General features: G+C 41.6%; 1 protein-coding gene across 2 annotated transcripts in view; it reads left to right on the plus strand.

Annotated features, from left to right (window-relative positions):
- Positions 1-25,558, plus strand: part of LOC140729185 (stabilizer of axonemal microtubules 2-like) — an 82,716-nt gene extending 57,158 nt beyond the window's left edge. Inside the window, exons 2-4 of one of the 2 annotated variants that reach the window (XM_073048663.1) lie at positions 5,925-6,104; positions 12,564-12,766; positions 19,185-25,558. In XM_073048663.1, the coding sequence (XP_072904764.1) occupies positions 5,925-6,104; positions 12,564-12,766; positions 19,185-20,221 (1,420 nt within the window). In that variant the 3' untranslated portion in view covers positions 20,222-25,558. The remainder of the gene's footprint in view (positions 1-5,924; positions 6,105-12,563; positions 12,767-19,184) is intronic. The other variant, XM_073048664.1, reaches the window with a different exon arrangement.
- Positions 25,559-26,954: the final 1,396 nt, after the last annotated feature.

The following is a 26,954-nucleotide window of genomic DNA, read 5'->3' on the forward strand; positions in this document are numbered from 1 at the left end:
CTGATTGCACTAAGTTGAGTGGAAAAGTTAATGGTGCAGAGGATGTGGAGAGTCTGCAGAGAGATATAAATAGCAAGGGTCTAGCGAGTGGAGTACAATGTGAGACCATCCACTTTGAAAGGAGTAAAAAACAGATCAGATCACTATTTAAATGATGAAAGATTGCAGCTGTTGTTCAGAGGGACTTGGAAATAACTGTGCATGAATTGCAAAAAGCTGGTTTGCAGATATTCAAGAAGGCAAATGCTGTTAGATTTTGAAACCCCAAAACATTAAATTAATTGAAATGAAAACAAGGAGCCGAGACAGAGTCGTATGTACATGGTTTCTTACTTTACATAAGGCTTGCCCATATCACATGGTAGCATCATGACATATGCAATTCATATATGTTTACATATAACTTGTAACAATTATTTAAATGAACAAGATTGCTATATCAAACAATATATCTACAATCTGCCATGTGCAGAAGTTCGCTGATGACACGGCCATAGTGGGGTGTGTCAGGAATGGACAGGAGGAGGAGTATAGGAAACTGATACAGGACTTTGTGATATGGTGCAACTCAAACTACCTGCGTCTCAATATCACCAAGACCAAGGAGATGGTGGTGGACTTTAGGAGATCTAGGCCTCATATGGAGCCAGTGATCATTAATGGAGAATGTGTGGAGCAGGTTAAGACCTACAAGTATCTGGGAGTACAGTTAGACGAGAAGCTAGACTGGACTGCCAACACAGATGCCTTGTGCAGGAAGGCACAGAGTCGACTGTACTTCCTAAGAAGGTTGGCGTCATTCAATGTCTGTAGTGAGATGCTGAAGATGTTCTATAGGTCAGTTGTGGAGAGCGCCCTCTTCTTTGTGGTGGCGTGTTGGGGAGGAAGCATTAAGAAGAGGGACGCCTCACGTCTTAATAAGCTGGTAAGGAAGGCGGGCTCTGTCATGGGCAAAGTACTGGAGAGTTTAACATTGGTAGCTGAGCGAAGGGCGCTGAGTAGGCTACGGTCAATTATGGATAACTCTGAACATCCTCTACATAGCACCATCCAGAGACAGAGAAGCAGTTTCAGCGACAGGTTACTATCGATACAATGCTCCTCAGACAGGATGAAGAGGTCAATACTCCCCAATGCCATTAGGCTTTACAATTCTACCGCCAGGACTTAAGAACTTTTTAAAAGCTATTATTAATGCTTTTTGAGATAGTGATTTAGATGCATATCATATTTTTTACTGAGTTAAGTATTGTATGTAATTAGTTTTGCTACAACAAGTGTATGGGACATTGGAAAAAAAGTTGAATTTCCCCATGGGGATGAATAAAGTATCTATCTATCTATCTATCTATCTATTACTCAAATATTACTGAAATATTAAGTACACAACTCCTCCCTGCTTAGCTACAAAGTTCAATTCATTACAGAATGCATCTCAATTATATACACAATATACCATATAGTACAACTACTATACAGACAAACAGAGTACAGTCAATTTTCAAATTGCCCCATTCAGGCCTAAAGATTTAATTGCTGTGGAGGCTTTCTTCCTTCTGTGAGTTAATGTCTTTCCTGACAAGGGAGATCACTCTGCTTGGCAGGTGAGACTTGCAGCTGTGAAGCAGTCTCAGATTTTGGGGCCTCCTGTGTGGTGGTTGTAGGAGTTGACTGTGAGACTGCAGGAAGTGGTTCTGACAGCAGTAGCCACCTTTCTTTTTCTTCTAGTTTGTGCAACTTGATCTTGGGAAGGTGCATTTAGTTCGCTGGAATATTTACTTGTTAATCCCTGCATTGCTCCCTATACAATTTGATCTCTCCTCATGGCTTCCTCACCCACAACAGCATCTGATAATTCCTCTCGATTGACTCCTTTCTTTTTGGCCTTCCATTTATCCAGCAGGGCTTCAGCCTTTGCATCTACTTTTACCGGCAGCCTTTGTCTCTCACTTGAAGTTCATACAGTAACCTCAATGCATGCAGAATAGATTCTGGTTCTTCATACTCACAAAAACTGAATGCTTGCAACTTTCCTGAAGCTCCTTGAACTCTCTTCCAGCTTAGAACCAAGCTACATTTCAAAATACAAAAACTATTTGTAGTTGGACCACTGCTTTCATTATTTTCATGATTCCTCAGAGCAGAATGGTCCTTCCTTGGTACAATATGCTTTCCAATCAGAGGCACAGAGGCTGACACCAACATCTGTTTGCTCTCTGTTGGCCAATTATTCATGATGTACAGCATGGAGACAGATGTGGCATTATCCAGTAACTTTCTTAATTTGCTTTCAGTTGACTCTATTGCAGCTGATGTGGCATGCAAATAGTGGATGGATCTCCAATCAAGTTGTAGTTGTCTCAACCAATCACATTCCACAACACTCTTGTTTTTACCACGTACAAGCCCAATGTGGCTTGTTGGTTGTTGAATTTCACTGTTACGAATTCCCACAGGAATTATCTTTTCTCTACTAAAAGTTCTTATCTGAACATCTGCAGGCTTCAGTTTAATATATTTTAAATGCTGTTGTGGAATAACTGAAATGTGTTTAATTCCATTTTAATTAATTTTCCATTCACTTCCGTATTGCTTGTCTATTGTTAGTTTTCGCATTATAAATCTTAAGGCTACTCAGTCCTTGGTCACTCTCTTCATCATCTTCAGATTTTTCATCAGCATCATGCAGATTATTGCTTTTCTAAAACTGCAACTTGACTTTTTATCTTTTTCTCTTCTCTGAACAGTCCATTTATTTTTGTATGCCTGACATGCTCCTTGTTTAGGTCCTATTGCATTTTCTGCAAGTTTACCTTTAAACCTGTATTGGTCTGGTGTATGTGATCCCTTACCACAACAAAAATACAATTTGTTTGGCCATGCTAGTTTCTGTTTAGATGTTACAATTTTATTCATGCTCACATTCCTTCTTGACTGCAACTCAGATGTGTCTCTGCTGTTTCCATTGATACAGCTATTTCAACTGCTTGTTTAAATGTAGGTTGTGCTTCAGTTAGGAGCCGTTTTTGAATGCTTTATTGTAAGACTGAACAAACTAACCTCCAATCTCTCAGTGCACATTAAGCCCATCATTGACAATGTTGGGATAATTTCTTCAGCTCAGCCACATAAGCTGAAATGAACCCCCCCCCCCCCACCCCTTTTGATTTCGCTTATGGAACCTAAAGTGTTCTGCAATCAACAATAGTTTTGGTTCAAAGTGTTCTTGCATTACATTCACAATATCAGCAAAACTCATTTCAGCTGGTTTAGTTAGAGCAGTTAAATTTCTAAGCAAACTGTATGCCCTTAAATCCAATACACTCAGCAAAACTGTTACTTATTTCTCATTCGCTATTCCATTTGCTTTAAGATGCTGCTCAATTAGCTGAATAGACATATTCCAGGATGTGCTGTGTAATCAAATGCTTCAATTTTTCTGATGTAGCCAACTATTTCTGCTCTTTTTTATGATTATTATCACCTGATACACAGTGTTAATGAATCTGTGAATTCTTCTATTTTCTGCTTTATTTTAAACGCCACCATTTCTCTCTCTTTCTTCCAAAGAGACACACCCTGCACTGCTTTTTTTTTAAACTCAAATGTCTTGCTGTGCATTTTTTAAACTTGAATGTCTTACTGCAATTCCACAGGTAAGTAGTCATCTTGTGTTTGTTTTTAAAAGTACCTCATCACCATTGCTCTATCTTGTAACTCCAAATCATTACATGAATTGAAATGAAAACAAGGAGCCAGGAGAGAAACATGTGTTCTTGTTTCTTAACTTTAAGTGATTCATGCCCAATTCATAACTTGTAATGAATTATTTAATCAAACAAGAATGTTTAATGAAACAATATATTTGCAATATTTTGCAAATACTACTGAAATATTCACAATACGCTCTGGAATTCGGAAGAATAAGAGGGATCTTTTAGAATCATAAAATTATGAAAGGGATAGGTAAGTCAGAGGTAGGAAAATTGTTCCCACTGGTAAGTGAGACAAGAACTAGGGACATAGCTTCAAGATTTGGGGGAATAGATTTAGGACAGAAGTGAGGAGAAATTGTTTTTCCCAGAGAGTATTAAATGCCGAATTTCTGCTTCATTAAAAATATTTAAGACACAGTTAGAAATCTGTTGCACAGTAGGGGAATTAAGGGTTATGGTGAAAAGGCAAGGAGGTGGAGCTGAGTCCATGGCCCGATCAGCTATGCTCTTGTTGAATGGCGGAACAAGTTTTACAGGTCAGATGTCTGACTCCTGCTCTTATTTCTCTGTTCTTAAATGAGAAAATATTCCTGTCATCTGTCAAAAGTATCCATACACTTAGCAATGATTCTTGTGTTAGGTACTCTATTTCAGAATCAGAATCAGGTTTAGTATCACCAGCATATGTCGTGAAATTTATTAACTTTGTGGCAGCAGTTCAATGATAATAGAGAGAAAAAGCGAACTGTGAATTACTGTATATATATATATATATATATATATATATATAGGTATGTAAAATGGACAATGGAAATAAGATAAGACAATGTGTGTGAATTTTGGTTAAAACATTTTGGATTAAGTAGATTAAATATTCCCTTTACTTTATTTCTGTATATCTTTGATGTGAGCCTAACTAGCAATATTAGATTGACGAGTGTAAAATTGAATGTTTAGTATGTTCCGATATTAAGTAGATCAATTTTTTGTTTTATATATAAAAAGCATAGTCACAAAATAATCTATTCAGGGTAAAGGTTCCTCTTTTAGGAATTGATTTGAACTATTCCTAAAAATACATTTGAACAGTTAACATTTCCACAATCAATCAAATTGGATTTGTGGAGTTACATTTAATGAGTATTAAATTGCTATAAATTTCTTTTATCATACAAGAAATGAGAATTATCATTGCTATTTTACTTCCCCTCCAGGAATTGGGATTCGTTTTTATTTAGAAGAGGACATGAAGGCACATTGACGTTAACTGGACATTCAGCTGCCATGTTCGTTAACTGATAAACGTGAAGTGGGATCAGGGACAAGCCCCCAGTTCTTTTCACTCTCCTTCTCTCTTTCTCCCAAACCCATTCTCTCTTATATTCTTCTTCATCACTGCTCTTTCACACAGAGTAATTGCAATTTAGAACTTCAATGGTCAATTTAGTATCAGAGAGTGTATACAGTATATAACCTGAAATTCTTATCCTTTACAGACATCCACGAATCAGAAAAAAACCAAAAGAATAAATGACAGAAACCGTTAGAACCCCAAAAGCCCCCTCCCACTCCCGCGCACAAGCCGCAGCAAAAGCATCAACGCTTCCCCACTTCCTCCATCACCCACCGTGCACGCAATAGCAAAGCGTCCAGAGGCCATCAAAATCTACTGTTCATCCCAACACTTCAGCACCTCATTCAGGCTGTCCCTCTCTAGTGAGAGAGAGAGATGTCACTCATACACCAACGAGAGGGGAGACCAACAGCTCACTGTTTCGATGTTACAATCTGCCGCGTTGCTTGTCCGAGTTCCCAAGCTCGAGGACCAACTGCAAACGGCAATTTAAGTCCATTGTTCATTTTGAATTTGAATGTAATAGAATTTTATTAACTCCTTGAGAGTTTTGATTAAGGCTCATCAACCTGAGACATTGAATCTATTTCTTTCTCATCAGCTGCTGCCAGATCTGCTGAATCTTCTCAGCATTCTTTGTTTCGGAAACTGTTGCAAAATTTAGCATTGCATTATAGATCAGCCACTATGCGGTCGAGGCTGAATTCCTTTTCTTTGCCCACATTTCTCTGTCTAGCTTGGAAGAATAGTGAATACTTTTGAAATTCAAGGAGCAGTGGAGATTATTAAGCTGAAAAAGTAGTGACTTACTGTGAATTACTTTTGACTTGAGTTTGAACATTGTCTCGTCACAGGCGCCATCACTGCCCGCACCTTCCCACTGCAATCTACGAAAAGATTAACAAACCATGCTTAATTACTGAGTACGTGGAGAAATTTGCTCCATATGGAATCATTCAGCCGAGGGAATCCTACAGACCACGAGAAGGCTATCAGCGGCATCCAGGCAAGATGGAATCCATGACCACGTTCAGGTAGTATCTACTCCAGATGAGAGTTCATAAATCCTCATTACAATGTGCAGTACGAGAAGGGGGGGGGATTAAATACACTTTCAGTTTTAACTATTTTTGATCTCATCCTATAAATCAGTGGGATATGAAGTAATGGAAATCAAACATTTATAATTTACTTCTGGAATTTATGACATGCAATTTAAATGGAAGTTTGAATATTATTGACCAAACTTGTTACTGTTTTGCAGCATCAATATATTTGTGAATACTGAACATATTACTGCTCTTCATTTTAGTTCCCTTTCTATTAGGCAATGAGGCAGAACAAAATCTGAATGGTTAGCATATATGTATATACTGGCTGTATATAGAACCTACAGATGCTGGAATATGGAGCAAAGAAGCAAACTGACAGAGGAACTCAGTGGATTAAGTAGCATCTGTGGTCTCAGAGGAATGGTTGAGACTTGGTTGACCTATAACCCAATAATATGACATTGAATTTTTGAACTTCAGGTGACCAACATCCGCTGTTTTCCGTTCCCAGACCTAGTGCTCCACCTAGGCTCTCTCTCCCTTTGTTTACCTTTCCCAGTCCCCATTCCTGTTTTCCTCACCATGTGGTTTAATCTGCCCATCATTCCTCCTCTCTCAGGTTTCCTTCCACAATCCACCTGATTATTTTCCTTAACTGTCATCCACCAATCTCTGTCTCAAAACACCCCCAGTTGCCCATCATCCCCTGCTTTACTTGGTTCTGCTGTCATCTACCAGGCCCTGTCTCACACCCCCACCATGTCACCTCTTTATGCTGGCTGCATTTCATCTATCCATACAGTCCCAATGCTGGATCTTCTCTGAAAACTCAACCATCTCTCTGCCCCCCCAGATGCTGGTAATCTGCTGTTGTGTCTTGCACTTTCTTTGCATACTGTTCTTGTAGTTTTTGACAGTAAGTGCACTGGGGATGTAGTATGTATTATGTGTTTTAAATTGTAGCTATTTGCCAGAATTTCTTGAAGAGTGTAAGATATTTTCTTTGCCAGGAGAATGGGTTGAGGAGCATTGTGCATGGACCGTGGCCTGTGAAAGCCCCTAGATTGTGCAGGGTTCATGTTATTGTAACTTCAGGCCAGCAACATTGTGGACTGTTCATTCTAGAGCCAGAGGTGTTTCCAAGAGCCTAGGACCTGGGAGCACAGGCTCAGATTACAAGGACTCCCCTTTAGAACAAAGCTTAGGAGGAATTTCTTTAGCCAGAGGGTGGTGAATCTGTGGAATTCATTGCCACAGACAGTACTGGAAATCAAGTCATGGGTATATTCAAAGCGCAGGTGATAGTTTCTTCACTGGTGAGGGTGTCAAAGGCTAAAGGGAGAAGGCAGGAGAATGGTGTTGAGAGGGAAAATAAACCAGCCATGATTGAATGGTGGAGCAGACTTGATGGACTGAATGACTTAATTCTGCACCTACGTCTTACAGACTAAGACCATAAGTCCATAAGATATAGGAGCAGAATTAGGCCATTCAGCCCACAAAGTCTGTTCTGGCATCTCATCATGCTGGTGCAATTTTCCTCTCAGTCTCAGTCTCCTGCCTTCTCCCCATATCCCTTCATGCTCTGATTAGTCAAAAATCTATCCACTTCTGCCTTAAATATACTTAAAGACTTGGTCTCCACAGCCGCCTGTGGCAACAAATTCCACAGATTCACTACCCTCTGGCTAAAAGAATTCCTCCTCATCTCCATTCCAAAAGGATGCCGCTCTATTCTGAGGCTATGTCCTCTGGTCATCGACTCTCTCACCATAGGAAGCATCCTCTCCACATCCACTCGTTCAATATTTGATAAGTTTCAATTAGGTCATCCCTCATTCTTCTGAATTGCAGTGAGTACGGGCACGGAGCCGTCAAATGCTGTTCAAATGACAAGCCTTTCAATCCCGGAATTCATTTTTGTGAACTCAATGTATGAATCTACTTCTTTTAGAGCAATGACCCAACCCCCCACCCCTTAATGATTTATTGATTTGTTGTCTGCACATTGACCTGTTGACTAGGCAAGTGATTTGTTTTCTCTCTCTCTTTCTCTCACAATCTCTCTCTCTCTCTCTCTCTCACACACACACACACATAATGTTGGCATTGATGTGCTAATCCCATCCATTGCAGCAACCCCTCCACTAAAAATTTTGGCTTTTCTCCATCCCTTCTTGACCCACTTCTTACACATGTTTACCTTCCAGGGATCGTCATCGGAAGAGGAGAATCCATGCAACGCACATTCAAATACAAATATCTTTGCCTGGCTAAATTTTGGTTGTTAAACAGCTGATGCCCTGCTACTGGCCGACTGTATTTTCGTATGGCCTTCAGTGGAGAGCTTCCTAAGTGACATCTGTCTGTCTAGCATGGTTCGGGAGGGTTTAAACTAATTTGCAAGGGGCATGGGACCCGGAGCGATAGAGCAGTGAAAGAAGTGCATGGAGTAAAGCCAGATCTAACATATAGAGAGGCTTTGAGGAAAGAGAAGCAGAGTAAAGGATGTAAAGGTAGTAAGGTAGAAGGGCTAAAGTGTGTGTACTTCGATGCAAGAAGCATCAGGAACAAAGGTGATGAACTGAGAGCTTGGATACATACAAGGAATTATGATGTAGTAGCCATTATGAAGACTTGGCTGGCACCAGGGCAGGAATGGATTCTCAATATTCCTGGATTTCAGTGCTTTAAAAGGGATAGAGAGGGGGGGAAAGGGGAGGAGGGGTGGCATTACTGGTCAGGGATACTATTACAGCTACAGAAAGGGTGGGTAATGTAGCAGGATCCTCTTTTGAGTCAGTATGGGTGGAAGTCAGGAACAGGAAGGGAGCAGTTACTCTACTGGGGGTATTCTATAGGCCCCCTGATAGCAGCAGAGATATCGAGGAGCAGATTGGGAGGCAGATTTTGGAAAGGTGCAAAAATAACAGGGTTGTTATTATGGGTGACTTTAACTTCCCTAATATTGTTTGGCACTTGATTAGTTCCAAGGGTTTAGATGGGGCAGAGTTTGTTAAGTGTGTCCAAGATGGATTCCTGTCACAGTATGTTGACAGGTCGACTAGGGGGAATGCCATACTGGATCTAGTATTAGGTAACAAACCGGGTCAGGTCACAGATCTGTCAGTGGGTGAGCATCTGGGGGACAGTGACCACCGCTCCCTGGCCTTTAGCATTATCATGGAAAAAGATAGAATCAGAGAGGACAGGAAAATTTTTAATTGGGGAAGGGCAAATTATGAGGCTATAAGGCTAGAACTTGCGGGTGTGAATTGGGATGATATTTTTGCAGGGAAATGTACTATGGACATTTGGTCGATGTTTAAGGATCGCTTGCAGGATGTTAGGGAAAAATTTGTCTCGGTGAGGAAGATAAAGAATGGTAGGGTGAAGAAACCATGGGTGACAAGTGAGGTGGAAAATCTAGTTAGGTGGAAGAGGTTTAGGAAGCAAGATCAGATAGGTCTATTGAGGAATATAGGGTAGCAAGAAAGGAGCTTAAGAAGGGGCTGAGGAGAGCAAGAAGGGGGAAGGCCTTGGCGAGTAGGGTAAAGGAAAACCCCAAGGCATTCTTCAATTATTTGAAGAACAAAAGGATGACAGGAGTGAAGGTAGGACCGATTAGAGATAAAAGTGGGAAGATGTGCCCGGAGGCTGTGGAAGTGAGCGAGGTCCTCAATGAATACTTCTCTTCGGTATTCACCAATGAGAGGGAACTTGATGACGGTGAGGACAATATGAGTGAGGTTGTTGTTCTGGGGCATGTTGACATTAAGGGAGAGGAGGTGTTGGAGTTGTTAAAATACATTAGGATGGATAAGTCCCCAGGATCTGACGGAATATTCCCCAGGCTGCTCCACGAGGCAAGGGAAGAGATTGCTGAGCCTCTGGCTAGGATCTTTATGTCCTCGTTGTCCATGGGAATGGTATCGGAGGACTGGAGGGAAGCAAATGTTGTCCCCTTGTTCAAAAAAGGTGGTAAGGATAGTCCGGGTAATTATAGACCAGTAAGCCTTACGTCTGTGGTGGGAAGGCTGTTGGAAAAGATTCTTAGAGATAGGATCTATGTGCATTTAGGGAATCATGGTCTGATCAGGGACAGTCAGCATGGCCTTGTGAAGGGAAGATCACGTCTAACAAGCCTGATAGAGTTCTTCGAGGAGGTAACCAGGCATATAGATGAGGGTAGTGCAGTGGATGTGATCTACATGGATTTTAGTAAGGAATTTGACAAGGTTCCACACAGTAGTCTTATTCAGAAAGTCGGAAGGCATGGGATTCAGGGAAGTTTGGCCAGGTGGATTCAGAATTGGCTTGCCTGCAGAAGGCAGAGGGTCGTGGTGGAGAGAGTACATTCAGATTGGAGGGTTGTGACTAGTGGTGTCCCACAAGGATCTGTTCTGGAACCTCTACTTTTCCTGATTTTTATTAACAACCTGGATGTGGGGGTAGAAGTTGGGTTGGAAAGTTTGCAGATGACACAAAGGTTGGTGGCGTTGTAGATAGTGCAGAAGATTGTCGAAGATTGCAGAGAGACATTGATAGGATGCAGAAGTGGGCTGAGCAGTGGTAGATGGAGTTCAACCCGGAGAAGTGTGAGGTGGTACACTTTGGAAGGACAAACTCCAAGGCAGAGTACAAAGTAAATGGCAAGATACTTGGTAGCGTGGAGGAGCAGAGGGATCTGGGGGCACATGTCCACAGGTCCCTGAAAGTTGCCTCACAGGTAGATAGGGTAGTTAAGAAAGCTTATGGGGTGTTAGCTTTCATAAGTTTAGGGATAGAGTTTAAGAGATGCGATATAATGATGCAGCTCAATAAAACTCTAGTTAGGCCACACTTGGAGTACTGTGTCCAGTTCTGGTCGCCTCACTATAGGAAGGATGTGGAAGCATTGGAAAGGGTACAGAGGAGATTTACCAGGATGCTGCCTGGTTTAGAGAGTATGGATTATGATCAGAGATTAAGGGAGCTAGGGCTTTACTCTTTGGAGAGAAGGAGAATGAGAGGGAGATATGATAGAGGTGTACAAGAGATTACGAGGAATAGACAGAGTGGACAGCCAGCGCCTCTTCCCCAGGGCACCACTGCTCAGTACAAGAGGACATGGCTTTAAGGGGAGGGAAATTCAAGGGGGATATTAGAGGAAGGTTTTTCACTCAGAGAGTGGTTGGTGCGTGGAATGCACTGCCTGAGTCAATGGTGGAGGCAGATACACTAGTGAAGTTTAAGAGACTACTAGACAGGTATATGGAGGAATTTAAGGTGGGGGGTTATATGGGAGGCAGGGTTTGAGGTGGGGGGTTATATGTGGGCCGAAGGGCCTGTAATGTGCTGTACTTTTCTATGTTTCTATGTAGTCATGACAGGAATCTGTGGTGCTGGAAATCACCCCACCTTATCACCATTCCTCCCCAAGCTGCTAGGGTTGGGGACTTCAGTAGTAGCTGATGGTAATTTGGTTAGGAGTCAGCAATTCAAGTTCAAGTTTATATTTGTGCCAGTTAACGATACATGAATACCCATGAATCCAGCCAAATGAAACAGCATTAATCTGGGGTCAAGGTGCAAAATACAGTACCAACAATCAATCAATCAATCTTTCTCTCTCTCTCTCTCACTCTCTCACACACACACAGCACATATAAGTTATCAGTAATATACAGTCACTCAAAAAAGAAGTCCAAGACCCTGAGTCCATGAATGTTGCAGCAGACTACAGCTGAACAAAATACACCTTCTCTCCTGTCTAGTGAACGCTGGGTGGCTGCACCAACTCCAGCTTGGATGCCACAGCACTTTGCCTCTGGCACCCTGGCGAGTACTGACTCCACCTCTATCCTGGGTGGCTGTAAACAGGCGACACCACAGCTTGAGGCTGAGTCCTTGGTCCGACCCAGGCCACACAATTCTCCAGCCGAACCACCAATAAATCAGTGAATTGGACTTCCAGCATTCCACATTAACAAAGTCAAACAGTGTCCTGTGATCAGAAGAAAAGTGATTAAGACGATCACTTGCTGTTAGACTACACACCCCCTTCGTGCACTGATACCTCTCGGACCCAGGCAGCAGCACGAGGAGTTTCTGGGAGTCTCTAGTTCCTGGGGTGTTCTGGGGTCAGGGGTAGGGTCCTTGGCCTCCACTTCCTTGTCATTAGTTCTGTCTTTCAAATAATTTTTTTCTCCTCATCACAATTTTGGCTTCAGCGCTTGTTTGTGCTTGGATTAATCACATCACTTAGATAGGAATCTCTAGCAACGTTCACTGCAGGCTTCTGTAGAGAATGCATGCAACATGTCTTGTCAAAGCAAAACAAAAAATGTTAATTGTTGCTGCTTAGCATCATTTGTCCTGATAGAGGAGGAAAAGAGCCCCTATTGGCTCTTCGCACCAGTTATAAATGGTAACTTTGAGCATATTCTCCCCCCTCCACAGAGCAGATTTTATTCCGCATGAAATACAGCCTCGGCCGATGATAATAACTGAAGTACTCAGGCAACCCCATGGGGCTATGAATTTGGACACTACTTACAAACGGGATTTTAACCTCCAGCCAATCCAGTCAGTACCGCCAGCCCGGCCAGCAGAGCAAATGCACGGCTCCGCGGCAAAGATGCTGACAATTCCAACGTACAAAGGTAGGTCGTCCTCATTGCTATTCAGCAGTTAGAATTTCACTGCTGAAATTATTTGTGTGTGTGCAGCAATACGTGTGCAATCTGTATGTGTGTGTGCGAGCATGCATCTGCATTGGTGCACACACTTGTGTGATGCATTTGTGATTCTTAGCAGGCTTGTTCGTGCATGATTTGCCATGTCTGAGTATACGTTAGTGTCTGTCCGCATAAATGCAATGTACAGATTGATGATACAGTATGAACCTATTTGTTGCACTTGAATGTCCTGCATGTGTGTCCGTGACTATCAGTGAATGTGGGGTGCAATATACTTGACTGTACAGTATATTGGGAGAAGGCGCACGAATGCTGTTTTGTGTGATAGTGCCTTTGAAAACCTGTAAGAGGACTAGATGGGATAGAGTTTGTCAAAAGTATTCAGAAAACTTTCCTTAACCAGAACATAAATGTCCCAATGAGAGAGTGTGATATTTGATCTCCTATTGGGGAATGAGACAGAGATGGTGACAGAAGTTTGTGTAGAGGATCATTTTGCAACTTTTCATCATAATGCCATTAGTTTCAATAATCGCCACTATTTTGTATAATAATCTTGGAGAAACGGGTTCTTCCTGCAGAGCATTTAGTGGCATTAAAGGAGGCCAGTTTTTCCTTGAAAATGGTAATGTGGACTTCTAGCCCATTTTTCTTCCATTTCCTCTGATATTTTGCATGATCTCTTGGGTTTGAGGACAGAATTAGGGTTATTTTACTTAGTGATATGTTTTTAACCATGTGGGGCTACAGTGTTTAATTTTATCAAGGTATTGTTGAATGAATCATTTACTGAGCAGTTTAGGTCAGCTGGGTCAGATAAACTAGCCAGCTCAAAGAATTTAAATTCCGTCGCAGTATCAAGAAACCAATTTTAATTGTAATTTCTTTCGTGGTTGTGGTTTCAGCAACAAAAGGTACACAAAAATGGTCAGCGATTGCGGTATCAGACAGAAAGACATTATTTGGTCATTACTAGATCAAGTTGAGGGGTGGGCTCGGTGACATCGCTGTCTATGTAAGATCTAGGCTGTCCAGTAAGCTCAGCTGTCATAGAGTTTGCAATTGAGAGATCATTAATATGAATATTGAAATCACCAGCGATGACAACTCTGTCATAGTTCAGTATAATAGAAGATAAGAATTCCGAGAGAAAGCAGGCATTGGATATAGGAGGGGGATAAATGATAACTAAGAGGACAGGATCTGTACCACAACTTTTAAATGTATGCACCTCAAAACTTGAAATACTGTTGGCAGACAGTAGATGGCACCTAAAATTCTTTTTGAACATGGTGGCAAGCCTGCCACCTCATCCACTAGGCCTTGGTACACTAAAACTGTCAAGAGTCAGGGGGACACAGTTCAGATAACTGGCTTTATTCATTTGGCTTTAACCAGGTCTCAGTTAAGAACATAAAATCAAGGTCTGTTGAGGTAATAAAATCATTTATGATAAAAGTCTTATTTGAAAAGAGCTAGAGAGTTGCTTGGAGTGGTGCAACAGGGGAGGTAGATTTTAAGTGTAGAAGGTTATCTCTGTTGAAACCTTTAATGGTAGTTCAATTTGGGCACCCTTCCGGTGACTATGCTCTGAATAGGATGGGTAACATTTACTGAACTGCTGGACGGTGAAAAAGGATCTCACACTCTGTTGAGGAGTGTGATTTGGTGGACTGCAGTAGGACATGTTTACAGACAGCCAAGTCTATGCATGAAGTGTTCACATGTGCATGTGTATCTATTAGTACAGAGACGTGTTATTGCATGTCTGTGTCATGTGTGACTATTGTCCTGAGCTCATGTTTCCGTGCTGTTTGTATGTAAATATTGTCAAATATATGGCTACATGTGTGCATGTCAGTTGTTCAATGCATGTTCATGTCTATGTGGGTGCTTCTGTAAGCATATCTGTGCTCTAGTGGTGTTTGTATGTATGTGTACACTTGTGTGTGTTCACAAATATGACTGCTCATGTTCACATGTATGTTCACATGCATTTAGATTCATGTGGTGATGGGTGTTGGTGCCTGTAAATGTCCATCACACATACATAAACGTGCAGGCGTGCACCTAAGGACACTCTGATTGACAGAGCATACACAGGCACTCACACATAATGGAGACAGGTCCAGAGAACCACACAGGCTTGAGAAAGATTGAAAAATTATTACCATCTCCCTCGAGTGGACTGGCGGGCTGTCGTGTAAGTAGTGCCTTATGCCCATATCCAGCCGAGCTTTTCCTATCTAAGCAGCTCTCAAAACATTTTGTTGTACCTGCCTTTATCACCTCCTCTGACAGCTAATTACAGATAATTGCCAGCTCAGGAAGTCTGGAATACAACGGGTGCAATCACACTGATATGATTGTATTATAGATCCCCTAATAGCCACAGGGACAATGGAGAACAGACAGGCAATCAGATTAAGGAAATGTGTACAAACAATAGGGTTGTCGGTTTGGAGGATTTCAACTTTCCTAATATAAACTGAGATCTTCGCAGTGAAAGGGGTTTAGATGGGGCAGAATTAGTTAAGTGTATACAGGAAGGTTTCTTACATCAATATGTGGACAGACCAATGAGAGGAGGGGCCATACCAGGCCTGGTGTTGGGTAATGGGCCTGGTCAGGTGACTGACCTCTCAGTGGGTGACCATTTAGGGAACGGTGACCACAACTCTTTATCTTTCAGGATTGCTATGGTCCTTGTGGTAGAGTTTTAAATTGGTGTAGGGCAAATTGCAACGGCATTAGAGGATGCCGTTGAGGTTAACTACGAGAGGGTCAGACCCCTCGAGGATAAAGAGAGGAACATTTGCTTGGATGCAGGGAATGAGTGTGAAGTACTTAATGAGTACTTTGCTTCAGTGTTTACCAAGGAAAAAGATGTGGAGGACCAGGAGATCCATGCTGAGTGTATAAATACATTAGGGCGTTTAGATGTCAAGGAGGAGGAAGTGTTGGGCCTCCTAAGGAATATTAAGGTGGATATGTCCGCAAGGCCTGATGGGATTTACCCCAGATTATTGAAGGAGGCAAGAGATATGATTGATGGGCCCTTGACCAGTATCTTTGTGTCCTATATAGGTACGGGTAAGGTCCCGGAGGACTGGAAAACTGCTAATGTTGTATCTTTATTTAAGAAGGAAACAAGGGAAAATCCTGGGAACTATAGATTGGTGAGTCTCACATCATTTGTAGGTAAATTGCTTGGAGAAAATTCTTAGGGATAGGATATGTGAGCATCTGGAAACCCAAGGCCAAGAACCAGCATGGCGTTATGCATGGCAGCTCATGCCTTACAACATGACTGAGTTTTTTGACAAGGTGATGAGAAAGATTGATGAAGGTAGGGTAGTGGATGTTGTCTACATGGATTTTAGAAAGCCACTTGACAATGTCTGTCATGGGAGGCTAATCCTGAAGATTAAGATGCATATGGTCCATGGTGTTTGGATTCAGAACTGGCTTGAGTATACAAGACAGAGGGTAGTGGTCGAAGGGGCTTATTTGAGCTAGAGTTCTGTGATTAGTGGTGATCCACAGGGATCTGTGCTGGGACCTCTGCTATTTGTGATGTATATAAAAGACCTGGATGGAAATGTAGATGGGTGGATTAGCAAATTTTCAGATGATACCAAGATCTTTGGAGTTGTGGATAGTGTAGAAGACTGGCAAAGAATACGGCACGATATAGATCAGTTGCAGATATGGGCAGAGAAATGGCAGATGGAGTTTAACCCAGATAAGTGTGAGGTGTGGCACCTCGGTAGGGCAAATACAAGGAGACAGTACATTGTTAAGGGCAAGATCCTTAACAGTGTAGCTGAGCAGAGAGATCTTGGGATCCAAGTTTGTAGCTCCATGAAAGTAGCTACACATATCAATAAGGTGGTTGAGAAGGCTTATGGAATGCTTGCTTTTATTAGTCAAGGCATTGAGTTCAAAAGCCAGGTTATGTTACAACTCTTTAAAACTCTGGTTAGGCCACATCTGGAGTATTGCATACAATTCTGGTTACCCCACTAAAGGAAGGACGTTGAGGCTTTGAAGTGGTTGCAGAAGACGTTGAGGCTTTGAAGTGGTTGCAGAAGAGGTTTACTAGGATGATCCGTGATTTAGAGGGCATGTGCTATCACAAGAAGCTGAATAAACTTGGGCTGCTTTCTCTCAAGGGTCTGAGGCTGAGGGGAAATCTGATAGTGGTTTGCAAGATCACGAGAAGCATAGAGTGAGCAGAGAGTATGTTTCCCAGGGTTGAAATGTCTTATACCAGAGGGCATACATTGAAGGTGAGAGGGGGTAGGTTCAAGGGGAATGTGAGCAGTAAGTTTTTCACTCTGAGAGGGGTGGATGTCTGGAATATGCTGCCTGGTATAGTGGTTGAGGCAGATATGTTAGAGGCTTTTATGAGGCATTTGGATGTAAGGAAAATGTAAGGGATATGGAGGGATAAGGACATGATGTAGGTAGGAGGGATTAGTGTTTCGGTGTTTTTGATTTGCTTTTTAGCTGGTTCAGCACAACATTGTGGGCTGAATGGCCTGTTCCTGTGCTGTATTGTTCATTGTTCTATGTTGTCTGGATGGGGAAATCTTACCCTTCGGATCTCATTTAAATTTGTTCCCAATCATCTTAAATCTGTGACCTCTAGTTCTAGATTGCTGTCCTGAGAGTGCCTCTATCTTAATAGAAGGCAGAAAGTTGGGATGAATGGGTGTTTCTCTGGTTGGCAGTTTGTGGTGAACCGAGTGCCATATGGGTTGGTCCTGGGCCCAAAGTGTGGCATATACTGCATAAGTTTCCTGAATTGAGCAGAAAACGCAAATTGCACAGAGGATGAAGACAATCTTTAGTGGGATATAGATTGGTTAAGTGGTTGGGTAGTGGTTTGGCAGGTGGAGTAGAAGATTGTTCACCTTGGAAGGAAAAGTTGAAGATTAGAAAATTATTTGTATAGTGAAAGATTGCAGCATGCTGTTGTGCAGAGGAACTTGGGAGTGTTTGTGCATGAATCACAGAAGGTTGGTTTACAGGTGCAGCAGGTAAATGGAACGTTGGCCTTCATTGCTAGAGGGATTCAATTCAAGAACAGAAAGGTTTTACGGCAACTGTACAGGGTAGTGGTGAGGCCACACCTAGTGTTTTGTATGCAGTTCTGTTTTCCTTATTTGAGGAAAGGCTTTGGAAGTGGTGCAGAGGAGGTTCACATGGTTGATACCAGTTATGAAGGAATTATCCCCTGAGGACAGTGATAGCTCCCAGTGACTCAACTCACTGTAATTCAGAAGAATGAAAGGGGATCTTACAGGAATATATAAAGTTATAAAAGGGATAGCTAGGACAGACACAGTTATTTCCACTGGTAAGTGAAACTAGAACATTAACCTCAAGATTTAAAGCTAAATCTTGATTAGTCAGGGTGTTAAAGGTTACGGGGAGAAGCTGGAAGAATTGGGTTGAGAGGGATAATAAATCAGCCATGATAGAATGGCAGAGCAGATTGAATGGGCTGAATGGCCTAATTCTAATCCTATGTCTTATGGTATAATAGTCGTATGATTCAAAATAATACATTTAGGACAGAGATGAGAAATAACAGTTTTTGCCAGACACAGTGAACTTTTTTGCCCGGGGAGCAGTAGACGTGACCTCATTAAGTATATTTAAGACACAGATTTTTACATAACAGGGGAATTAAGGGTTAAGAGGAAAAGACCCTCCATTCTCGGCATTATGATACAGCCCTCCATTCTAAGCAATATCGTCATCAGTCGCTTCTGTGCATTCTGGCATATCCTTCCTGCAGTGAAGTTTCCATCTGCAGTCTCACTGATGCTCTGTGCAGCTGCAATGTTACATTCCAACTCTTGGACTCAGTGTCCTGACCTGTGAAGGCAATCATATTCTATCCACCCGTGTTGCCACTTTCTGGTATCTAAGGACATGCACTCCATCTACCCTCTGTGCTTCAACACTTGCCATTTATTCCATGGTCCCTGCCATTTATTCCATTTGTCCTGCCAGAATTTGGCTTCCCAAAATGCCTTACCTCACATTTGCCTGGATAAAGTTCCATTTGCCACCACTCTGCCCAACTTTCCAGTTTAATTTATGTTTTGTTTATCTTTATATCTGTTATTTTTGTTCATATTTAAAATTGTTCACAACCTGAAGAGAACAACATCAGAGAGAGAGCCATTAGAAAATTCTGGTATAGGTAAGATGGTTGCAATTTATATATTCTTAGAATTTATAGAATAATTCAGTGCTGGTGGACAGTCCTCATCTCCACTGATCTGAGACAGAGACGTCAATTTCTGATTTTTTCCCCTCTGTCCTGAATATATCTGAAAGAAAACACAATTTCTTTTTATTCTAGATCATTACAAACAATGGAAGCTCTCAAAAAGAGAGACAATGAAACCAGAACATATTTTCAAATTTGGAAATCCAACCGCCTTTGAGGGTGATGATTCCTTTAAAATCTCCGGTCCCAATCAGAGTTCTAAACCTCCAAATCCAGCAAGGCTATCAGATGCGCCCTTTGATGACAAGACTAATTATCGGCAGAGTTACATACCGTACAAACTGGAGCCCCCCAAACGACGTGATCCAGAACAATACAAGCCAAGTGACAAACCTTTTGATGCTCTCACCGTGCACAGGAGAGATTTCAAGGGTCAACCTGGAGAGGTCACAATGCCCGTTAGGCCTCCTTTCACCAAACTCAACTCCAATCAGCCGCTTTACGATGTAACTGAATTCCGTGACAAATACAGAAGTTGGGTTATAGATCGACCTCTGGTCCACAAGGCTGTGGAGCCCATTAGTTCTCAGGGTAAAATGCATCTCAGCACAACTACTCAGACAGACTTTGTTGAGCACAAGCTCCAACCTTTTGTTCCCGTCCGACCTTCACAGGTAACGAGTGGGCACAATATTCCCTTTGAAGGGCAGTCCACTATGAAGGCAGACTACAAGTACTGGGATGCCACACGAGAATCTCTTATCAAGCCTCGGCAGGAACTGGAGAAAGCGGCAGGACGATTTGATGACCTGACAACATTTAGAGCTCATTATGTGCCACACCAGATTAACCTCGCACATTCCTACAAACCTCGCAATTCTTACATTCCCAGCAGAGTACCATTAGATAATGGAACCACCTATCAAATCAGTTATACATCAAAGTGTGTGGAGGTGTGTCCTGCCTCATTTGCAGTGCCTCCTGGTTATGAGTATGTGGAGACTGATGCCCGAGGTCATAAACTATATCAACCAGTAAACGAAGAGGAATGTATTCACCCCACTTTGGCAAATAACTCTGCGGATACTACTTCAAATTCACCTGACCCTCAAAAGGCTGCCAGTGATTTGAAAGTAGGCTTCCCAAATGATGCAATCATTGCAGCTTAATGGAAAAGCATGTCATTACCCTAGATGGAAATATATTTTTTTTAGGGAAACATTAATTGTAGATTTGCTTGCTTTTGATCCATTTAGAAGCAGTGGTAAATACATAAGCTGTTCATTTTGAAGATACTAGGACCTGCTGTCTGGGAACCAGGACCAACACGATAGCTTTGGCAACAATGAATGTTAATCCTTTTAATCCTTGTCCTATTGGATAAATCTGATCTGCTCCCTGTAGCTCAGACTGATAACAGTAAAATAAACTTGAGGCCAACACCACTAACATTGCTGCATACTTAATTCCTGCGATGAGGAGAGGTTTCTAAATGTTTTTTTTTTCACTCTAATCTAGAAGAGCTGATCGCATTGAGATGTACAGTACATTTAAGGAAGATTTTACAGGGTGGGGTGATGATGATTTCTCTTGCTGGAAAATCTAGAACTCTGGGTGATAGTTTCAGTATGATGGGGTCAATCTTCGAGGAGTGAGTTGAGGAGACTGTGTGTGCAGCTGTCCTGGAAATGAGTGGCTTACTGAAACATTTCAAAGAGCTGTTAAAAGTCACTCACATTGTCGTGAGTCAGGGGTCATGTATAGAGGAGTTAAGGTTTGGAACTTCCCTGAGAGTAAAGGGTAAGATCATTGAAGTGTGTAACTTTATGAAAGTCTAATTTCCTTTCCCAGTAGTTGAGGATGGGGAATGCATCACCATTGATAAAATATTAAGTATAAAGGAATTCTAGAGAAGCCTCGGATTATGAAGAGTAGAGATTTGCTTTCCAGAGCTGTTGGATGAGAAATGAAGATTTTCAACCACTAAGTCCTTTGCAGCCATGGACTTGTTTCATTAATCCCATTTTATTTTCCCCAGATTTCCAACAGCTTCCTCCCCCCCCCCCCCAACCTCCCCCATATTCAGAACTTCTAAACTGTGGTGCCCATGACCACTCTCTTTGCAATCACTGGTCAACTCTCTACTCCCTTCCCCTGACACTGACAGCTATGCGTGGACCTCCCCAGATCTCACATTCTGAGGTCCCCTGCCATGGCCTCTTTTCCTCTCTCCTCCTTTCTCAAGCTCCATGAAACTTTGATCATTCTGGTGCTAAGCAGGCGTGACACCTCCATTTCCCTGATTACCTTAAATGCAAGAATTCTGAAGATGAAGGAAATCCAAAGAAGAAAAATTTCCCTCCCACTCCTTTCTTCTATTCCCCACTTGGCCTCATCTCTTTTCATCTGCCTACCACGTCCCCCTGGGTCCCTTCCTCCTATGGTCCACTCTCCTCTCCTATCATTCTCCTTCATCTCCAGCCCTTACCCTTTCCACACAGTTGGTTCTCCTATCACTTTCCAGCTGTCCCCCTTCCTCACCCACCCCTACCTTTTAATTTTGTTGTCCTCCCACTTACTTTCCATCCTGAAGAAGGGTCCCGGTCCAAAACGTCGACTGCTTATTCATTTCTAAGGATGTTGCCTGACCTGCTGAGTTCCTCCAGCATTTTGTGTGTTACCTGATAAGTAAACAGGTCAGGCCTTTGTCTCTCAGACAATCTTAGATTTCTCTAATGTTTTTAAGCTGAATGAAACACACTTCCTTCGGTGCTAAGCACATGAAATAAGAAAAAATGATTCAAATTTCAAAAAATTACCTTACATAGGTGAAATTCTAAATGCAAGCAAAGTATTTGAAAAATACCGTGTTACCAGATTCAAGATTCAAAGAGCATTTATTATACAAGAATGTATAAGTTATACAATCTTGAGATTTGTTTGCTTACAGGCAGTTGCAAAGCAAGGAACTTAAAAGAACCCAATTTAAAAAAAACATCCCGCCCCCCCAGTGCCCTGTGAGAAAGAGAAAAAGAAACACCAACCATATCATGCAAACAATAGAAATGAGCAGCAACAACATTCCAAACCTAACTGAGTCCTTAGATCCAAATCCCTGGAACAGCATGGAGTAGGCCCAAAGCCTCGGTATTCAGTTCATCACATAAGCAGGACAAACCGCCGCAAAGTTAGCAGACACAGCAGCCGGGGGCACTCTCATGGCCTTAATGTCACGGAGAGAGAAGCCCACAGACTATCTTGGCCAGGGTTTAAATTGTCTGAACCTCTCACTGGGACCTGGCCCCGCCACGGCGAATCACTCCAGGCTTAGATTTTGCTGCTGGAGAAGACGTTCTCAACTTCTCCAAATCAGCTCAGCGCCCAGAGCTATCCATCCTCGCCCAACACCCTGCCTTCCAGTCTAGCTGGGCTGGCTCTGAGATTGTCCAAACAGCGTATAGTACCTCATGTTAGAACCCGGACCTTGCTGTGGTGAATCGTTCTAGTCCTAGAACACGCTGCCCAGCGATTCACTTTAGACCTAGATTTCGCTGCCAACGAAGCCGTTCTCAACCTCTTCAAGTTGGCTCAGTGCTTAGAATGATCCATCCTCACAACCGGGCCAGCTGAACAGGCATCAGAGCTCCTCCCCTCTGAATCGTTCACTCCAACCAGCACGGCTCCAACTCCAAGTGTGCTGATTTTGCAGTGCACCAGCAGGGCTCATCTTGCAAATTGTGAAATGGCTTGACAGGAGATACGTGAGGTTGAAATTCTCCCATCTGGGCCGCCTAGAACTGGGAAGATCAGGGAGTGAGTCACTATGTTAAAAGGGTTCAGTTTATTACAATGAGGAAGACAAACTTCATGCAGATGTGAGTGAAGCTTGAAATGCTATGAAGGATTGGTCCAGAGTACCGGTAAATTCAAGGGAGATAATTTTATCTGGTAAGGGGGTTGGTGCACCAGCATTGAAGATTGTGTCCGTAGTCAGTGAGAGAATGGAGAACAGGGTGGCATAAGTCAAATTACTGCTTCTCTTTCTGATGATTTTATGTTCACCAATGCCTTGTCTGGGCTTTACAGGAATCACTCAGCTCCAGATTTCGTTGCAGGCTTAGTGCAAATGTGGAACCAAGAGCAATGTGGTGAGAATAACTAACCTAGACATAATGGCAATATTTCACAGTGTGGCATAAAGGAACTCAGGAAAAACCAAAAGCAAGTAGGCATTGAGGCAAAAACTTATTAGGTGTCCTTGCACAAAAGTAGTTATGGTTGTTTTAGGTTCCTCCTTGCTGTCCAGGACACCTTAGTAAAGCTCTAGACTCAACCCTTTTTGGCTGCTTTGCCCTCTGAGGGCAGAATTAACGATGACTAATCGTGACTGCACAAAGTTCAATTCTAGTTGCCACTGGTCTGGTAGCCAAAGCAGACTAAAGCACAGGCTTATAAATGGCAAGTCACATTCATGCCATGTACTGCGCCAGGGAATGTTCATTTCCAACAAAAGAGTCTATCCACCTCCTCTTAACATTCAATGGTATCACCAGCACTGCTCTCTATTGTTAAAGATCAGAAAATAAAACAGATAGGCCAAGCACAATAAATACTGCAAACACAGAAACATATCAGAGTTTCGGTACTCTACAGTTAGTGCCTCCCCTCCTGGTGTTCCAGCATCTACAAAGTTTAAATCAGGAGTGTGTTGGGAACATAAGATCTAGGAACAGAAATACCATGCAGTGAATCAGGATCATGGTTTTGATTTTCTGCCCTTGTGTTAGTTTTTTGTAGTTTCCCCAAAACCCTTGATTGCAAAATGAAGCTTCTCTCTATTTCAATCCTCAGTGATTCATCCATTATCCCAAGACTGTAACCTTCAAATGTAGGCTCCTCAGCCAGGTGAAACATCCTTCCTACATTCAGTATGTCCAACCCTGTTAAGAATTTTTTAAGCTTCAGGGAGAGTCCCCTCATTCTTCTCAACAGTGATATCTCGTGCAACAAGCCTACAAACTCAAGGACCATTCTAATAAATCTTTGCTGCACTTCCTCTGGAATAAGTGCATCTCTTTTTAAATAAGTGTCAAAACTGTATACATTGCTCTAGGATGCAATCCTACATGTATAATTGCAATAAGACCTCTTTACTTCTGTGGAAAAATACTCTCAAAAGAATGGATAACAAGTTCTTTCTGCTCCTGTGTGCCATTTTCAGTGACTTGTGCAGTATCCACAGGTATAAGAACACTCAGGTTACTAACATGAACTTTTCCTAATCTTTCAACATTCCCAAAACACTCTGCCTTTCTCTGTTGTGCACATTTAGCCACATTATTTGCCACGTATTCTTCTGTTCACTTGGCTTCTCCCTGTTCACAACCCTGCCTAGCTCAATATCAACAGCAAATTAGGATGTAAGATATTTAATCACCTCAGCTAAATTGTTGATATAGATTTAGAGCCATCTCCACAACAGTCTCTACTTGTCTAAAAAATGCAGCTTCATTACAATACTAGATCAACACCATCAGGAACAAAGGAACCCACTTGACTTGCACCCCATCATGCCCCCAATACATTGGCAGTGAACAGAGTGCATACTGTCTACAACATGCACTGCAATTATGCAGACTGCTCTGACTGTACGTCCTAAACTCACAGCTTTCACTACCAAGAACAATCAGTCAGAATGTTCCATATTTTGACTAATGTTTTCTGAAAATTGAGTTTTCATAGCCTCTAAGCTTTTACCCATCATCACAAGTTAATTACATCACAAAAAAAATCGGACTACCTAACTTTTTGTACATGTATTGAGTCTCTAGCCAAGTACTGAGCGTGTCAGAGTATGGTCATTCTAAGCTAGAAATGACGAATGAAAATAGTATATTTTATATTTTTTTTAGTTTTCTGTGCTAAACATGTTACATGATGAACTAGAGAAAATACTTTGAAGCTTTACAAAATCTTTGGTGGATCAGATCTTAACTGCAGTTGATGAATTCCTTTAACTCAGCACACTTTTTCAGCTTTAATGAAATATTGTAACTGTCACTTCTGGCAAAGAATTCTCTTGTTGCAAAGTATTTTATATAATTTTTCTGAGGAATGCTCATAATGTTACATCGTATTCTGCCAGAGTTATGGCTGAAATTTTTTTGAAATGTGTTCTTGATGTGCAATCTTTTGAAGAATCGTACCAGGTTTTCACGTACTGCTGGATGATTGTTTGGTACTGTGCCTTCCGCAGATCTTGGACTGAACGTTTAACTGTGGCTGAATTTCTTAGCTTAAGTGACTTGTAAAGCCTTGCCCAACCTCGGTCGGTGCATGCAGATGTGCTAATACAGATTGTATAGGTTAAATCAAAGCAGTTAAAAATAATATGGGAAAGATTAATTCACTTGGGTGGTGAAATAAATGGTTTCAACTTCTATGATGTATCATCATACAAAGTAGTTTTATTGTTGTGGTGGAATCAATGTTTAATTCAATAAATAGCAAATAAATGTCATGTTGTGAAGTCAATATTGTGATATTCTTAGCTGTTATAATTGCTGATTTCTAACTAGCAATACACATGGTGGAACCATTTGCAAAAGCTTGTTATTACCTGACTCTTAAGATATTCTTTATTGAAAGACGACTCCTGCACTGAGAGGGCATTGCATCAGATATTAGTGTTATTTTCTTCACATATTTCTTGACAAAGCTTAGAAGTGAAGCATTTTCTATTTTAATTTCATCCTAATAGTCACTTGATCAAATTCCCTTTGAATAGAAATACTGGGGATCAACTCAACACAAGAAGACAGGAGAGCAGAAGACCACCAGGCCTTCAAGGTTACCACATCATTCAATATAATCATGGCTGATCTCTGCCACATTCAACTCCCCTTCTGAGCAGTTCTCTAAATCTCTCAAATTGTCAATCTTTTATATTTTAATTTATTGCCACAAATTTATCTAATGATCTGGCATCCGCTACCCTCAGGGACAGAAAACTGCAGTGATCCACTATGTGCACCTTGATTTTTAAATGACCAGCCCTTATTTTGTCCCTTACTGATGACCCTCCTATTGGTGAAAACATCTCAATATCTACCCTGACAAGTCTCCTTACAATCTATAAGTTTACCTCACATTAGGGAGACGTTACATGCATTTTTGGATGGATTTGTCCATGCCAGTCACTTCTTCCAATATGTTAGGCTGCTAGCTTGTGCACCAGTCTATTATGTGGCACTTTATCAAATGCCTTTTGGAATTCTTAATATTCTGTACCTACAGTACAGGTACCTCTCTATCCGTTCTACTGATCACATCCACAAATAATTTTGAACTTCTTTTGCTTATATTCAGCTTTCCTAAATGACTATTTATTTCCTTTTATAATTGAATCTGGCACCTTGTCAACATTAAACTAACTGGCCTATAGTTCCCTGCCTTCTCCCCTTTCGAACAAGTAAGTTACATTGGCTGTTTTCTGGCCTTCTGATACTCACCAGGTATTTAGTGAGGTTTGATAACATTCATCTAATGGTCCCACTATCCCTGTGGTCACTTGCTTTAAGACTTTTGGGTGCAGATCACTGGATTGCAGTGATTTGTCCAAATTTAGCTCCATCAGATTCTCTAGCAATTTACCCCCTTATGACGAGAGTTTTTACAAGTTTCCTCTTGTTATTTGAAATTAACCAATCAATAATCTCAGGGACACTTCAGTAAAGATATGCAAAGATCTGATTTACCATATAAGATAAATATATGCTGTTTTAAAGCACCAAGCTCATTCTCTAGAGGTGTGTTACGTACCTTAGACAATCTTCCTATTTACATATCTATTTAAAAATCTCAAATTTTCTATCAAAATCAGTTTCCTTCCTCTTATGAGCT

Source organism: Hemitrygon akajei, chromosome 6 (assembly GCF_048418815.1).
Source record: "Hemitrygon akajei chromosome 6, sHemAka1.3, whole genome shotgun sequence".
NCBI lineage: Eukaryota > Metazoa > Chordata > Chondrichthyes > Myliobatiformes > Dasyatidae > Hemitrygon > Hemitrygon akajei.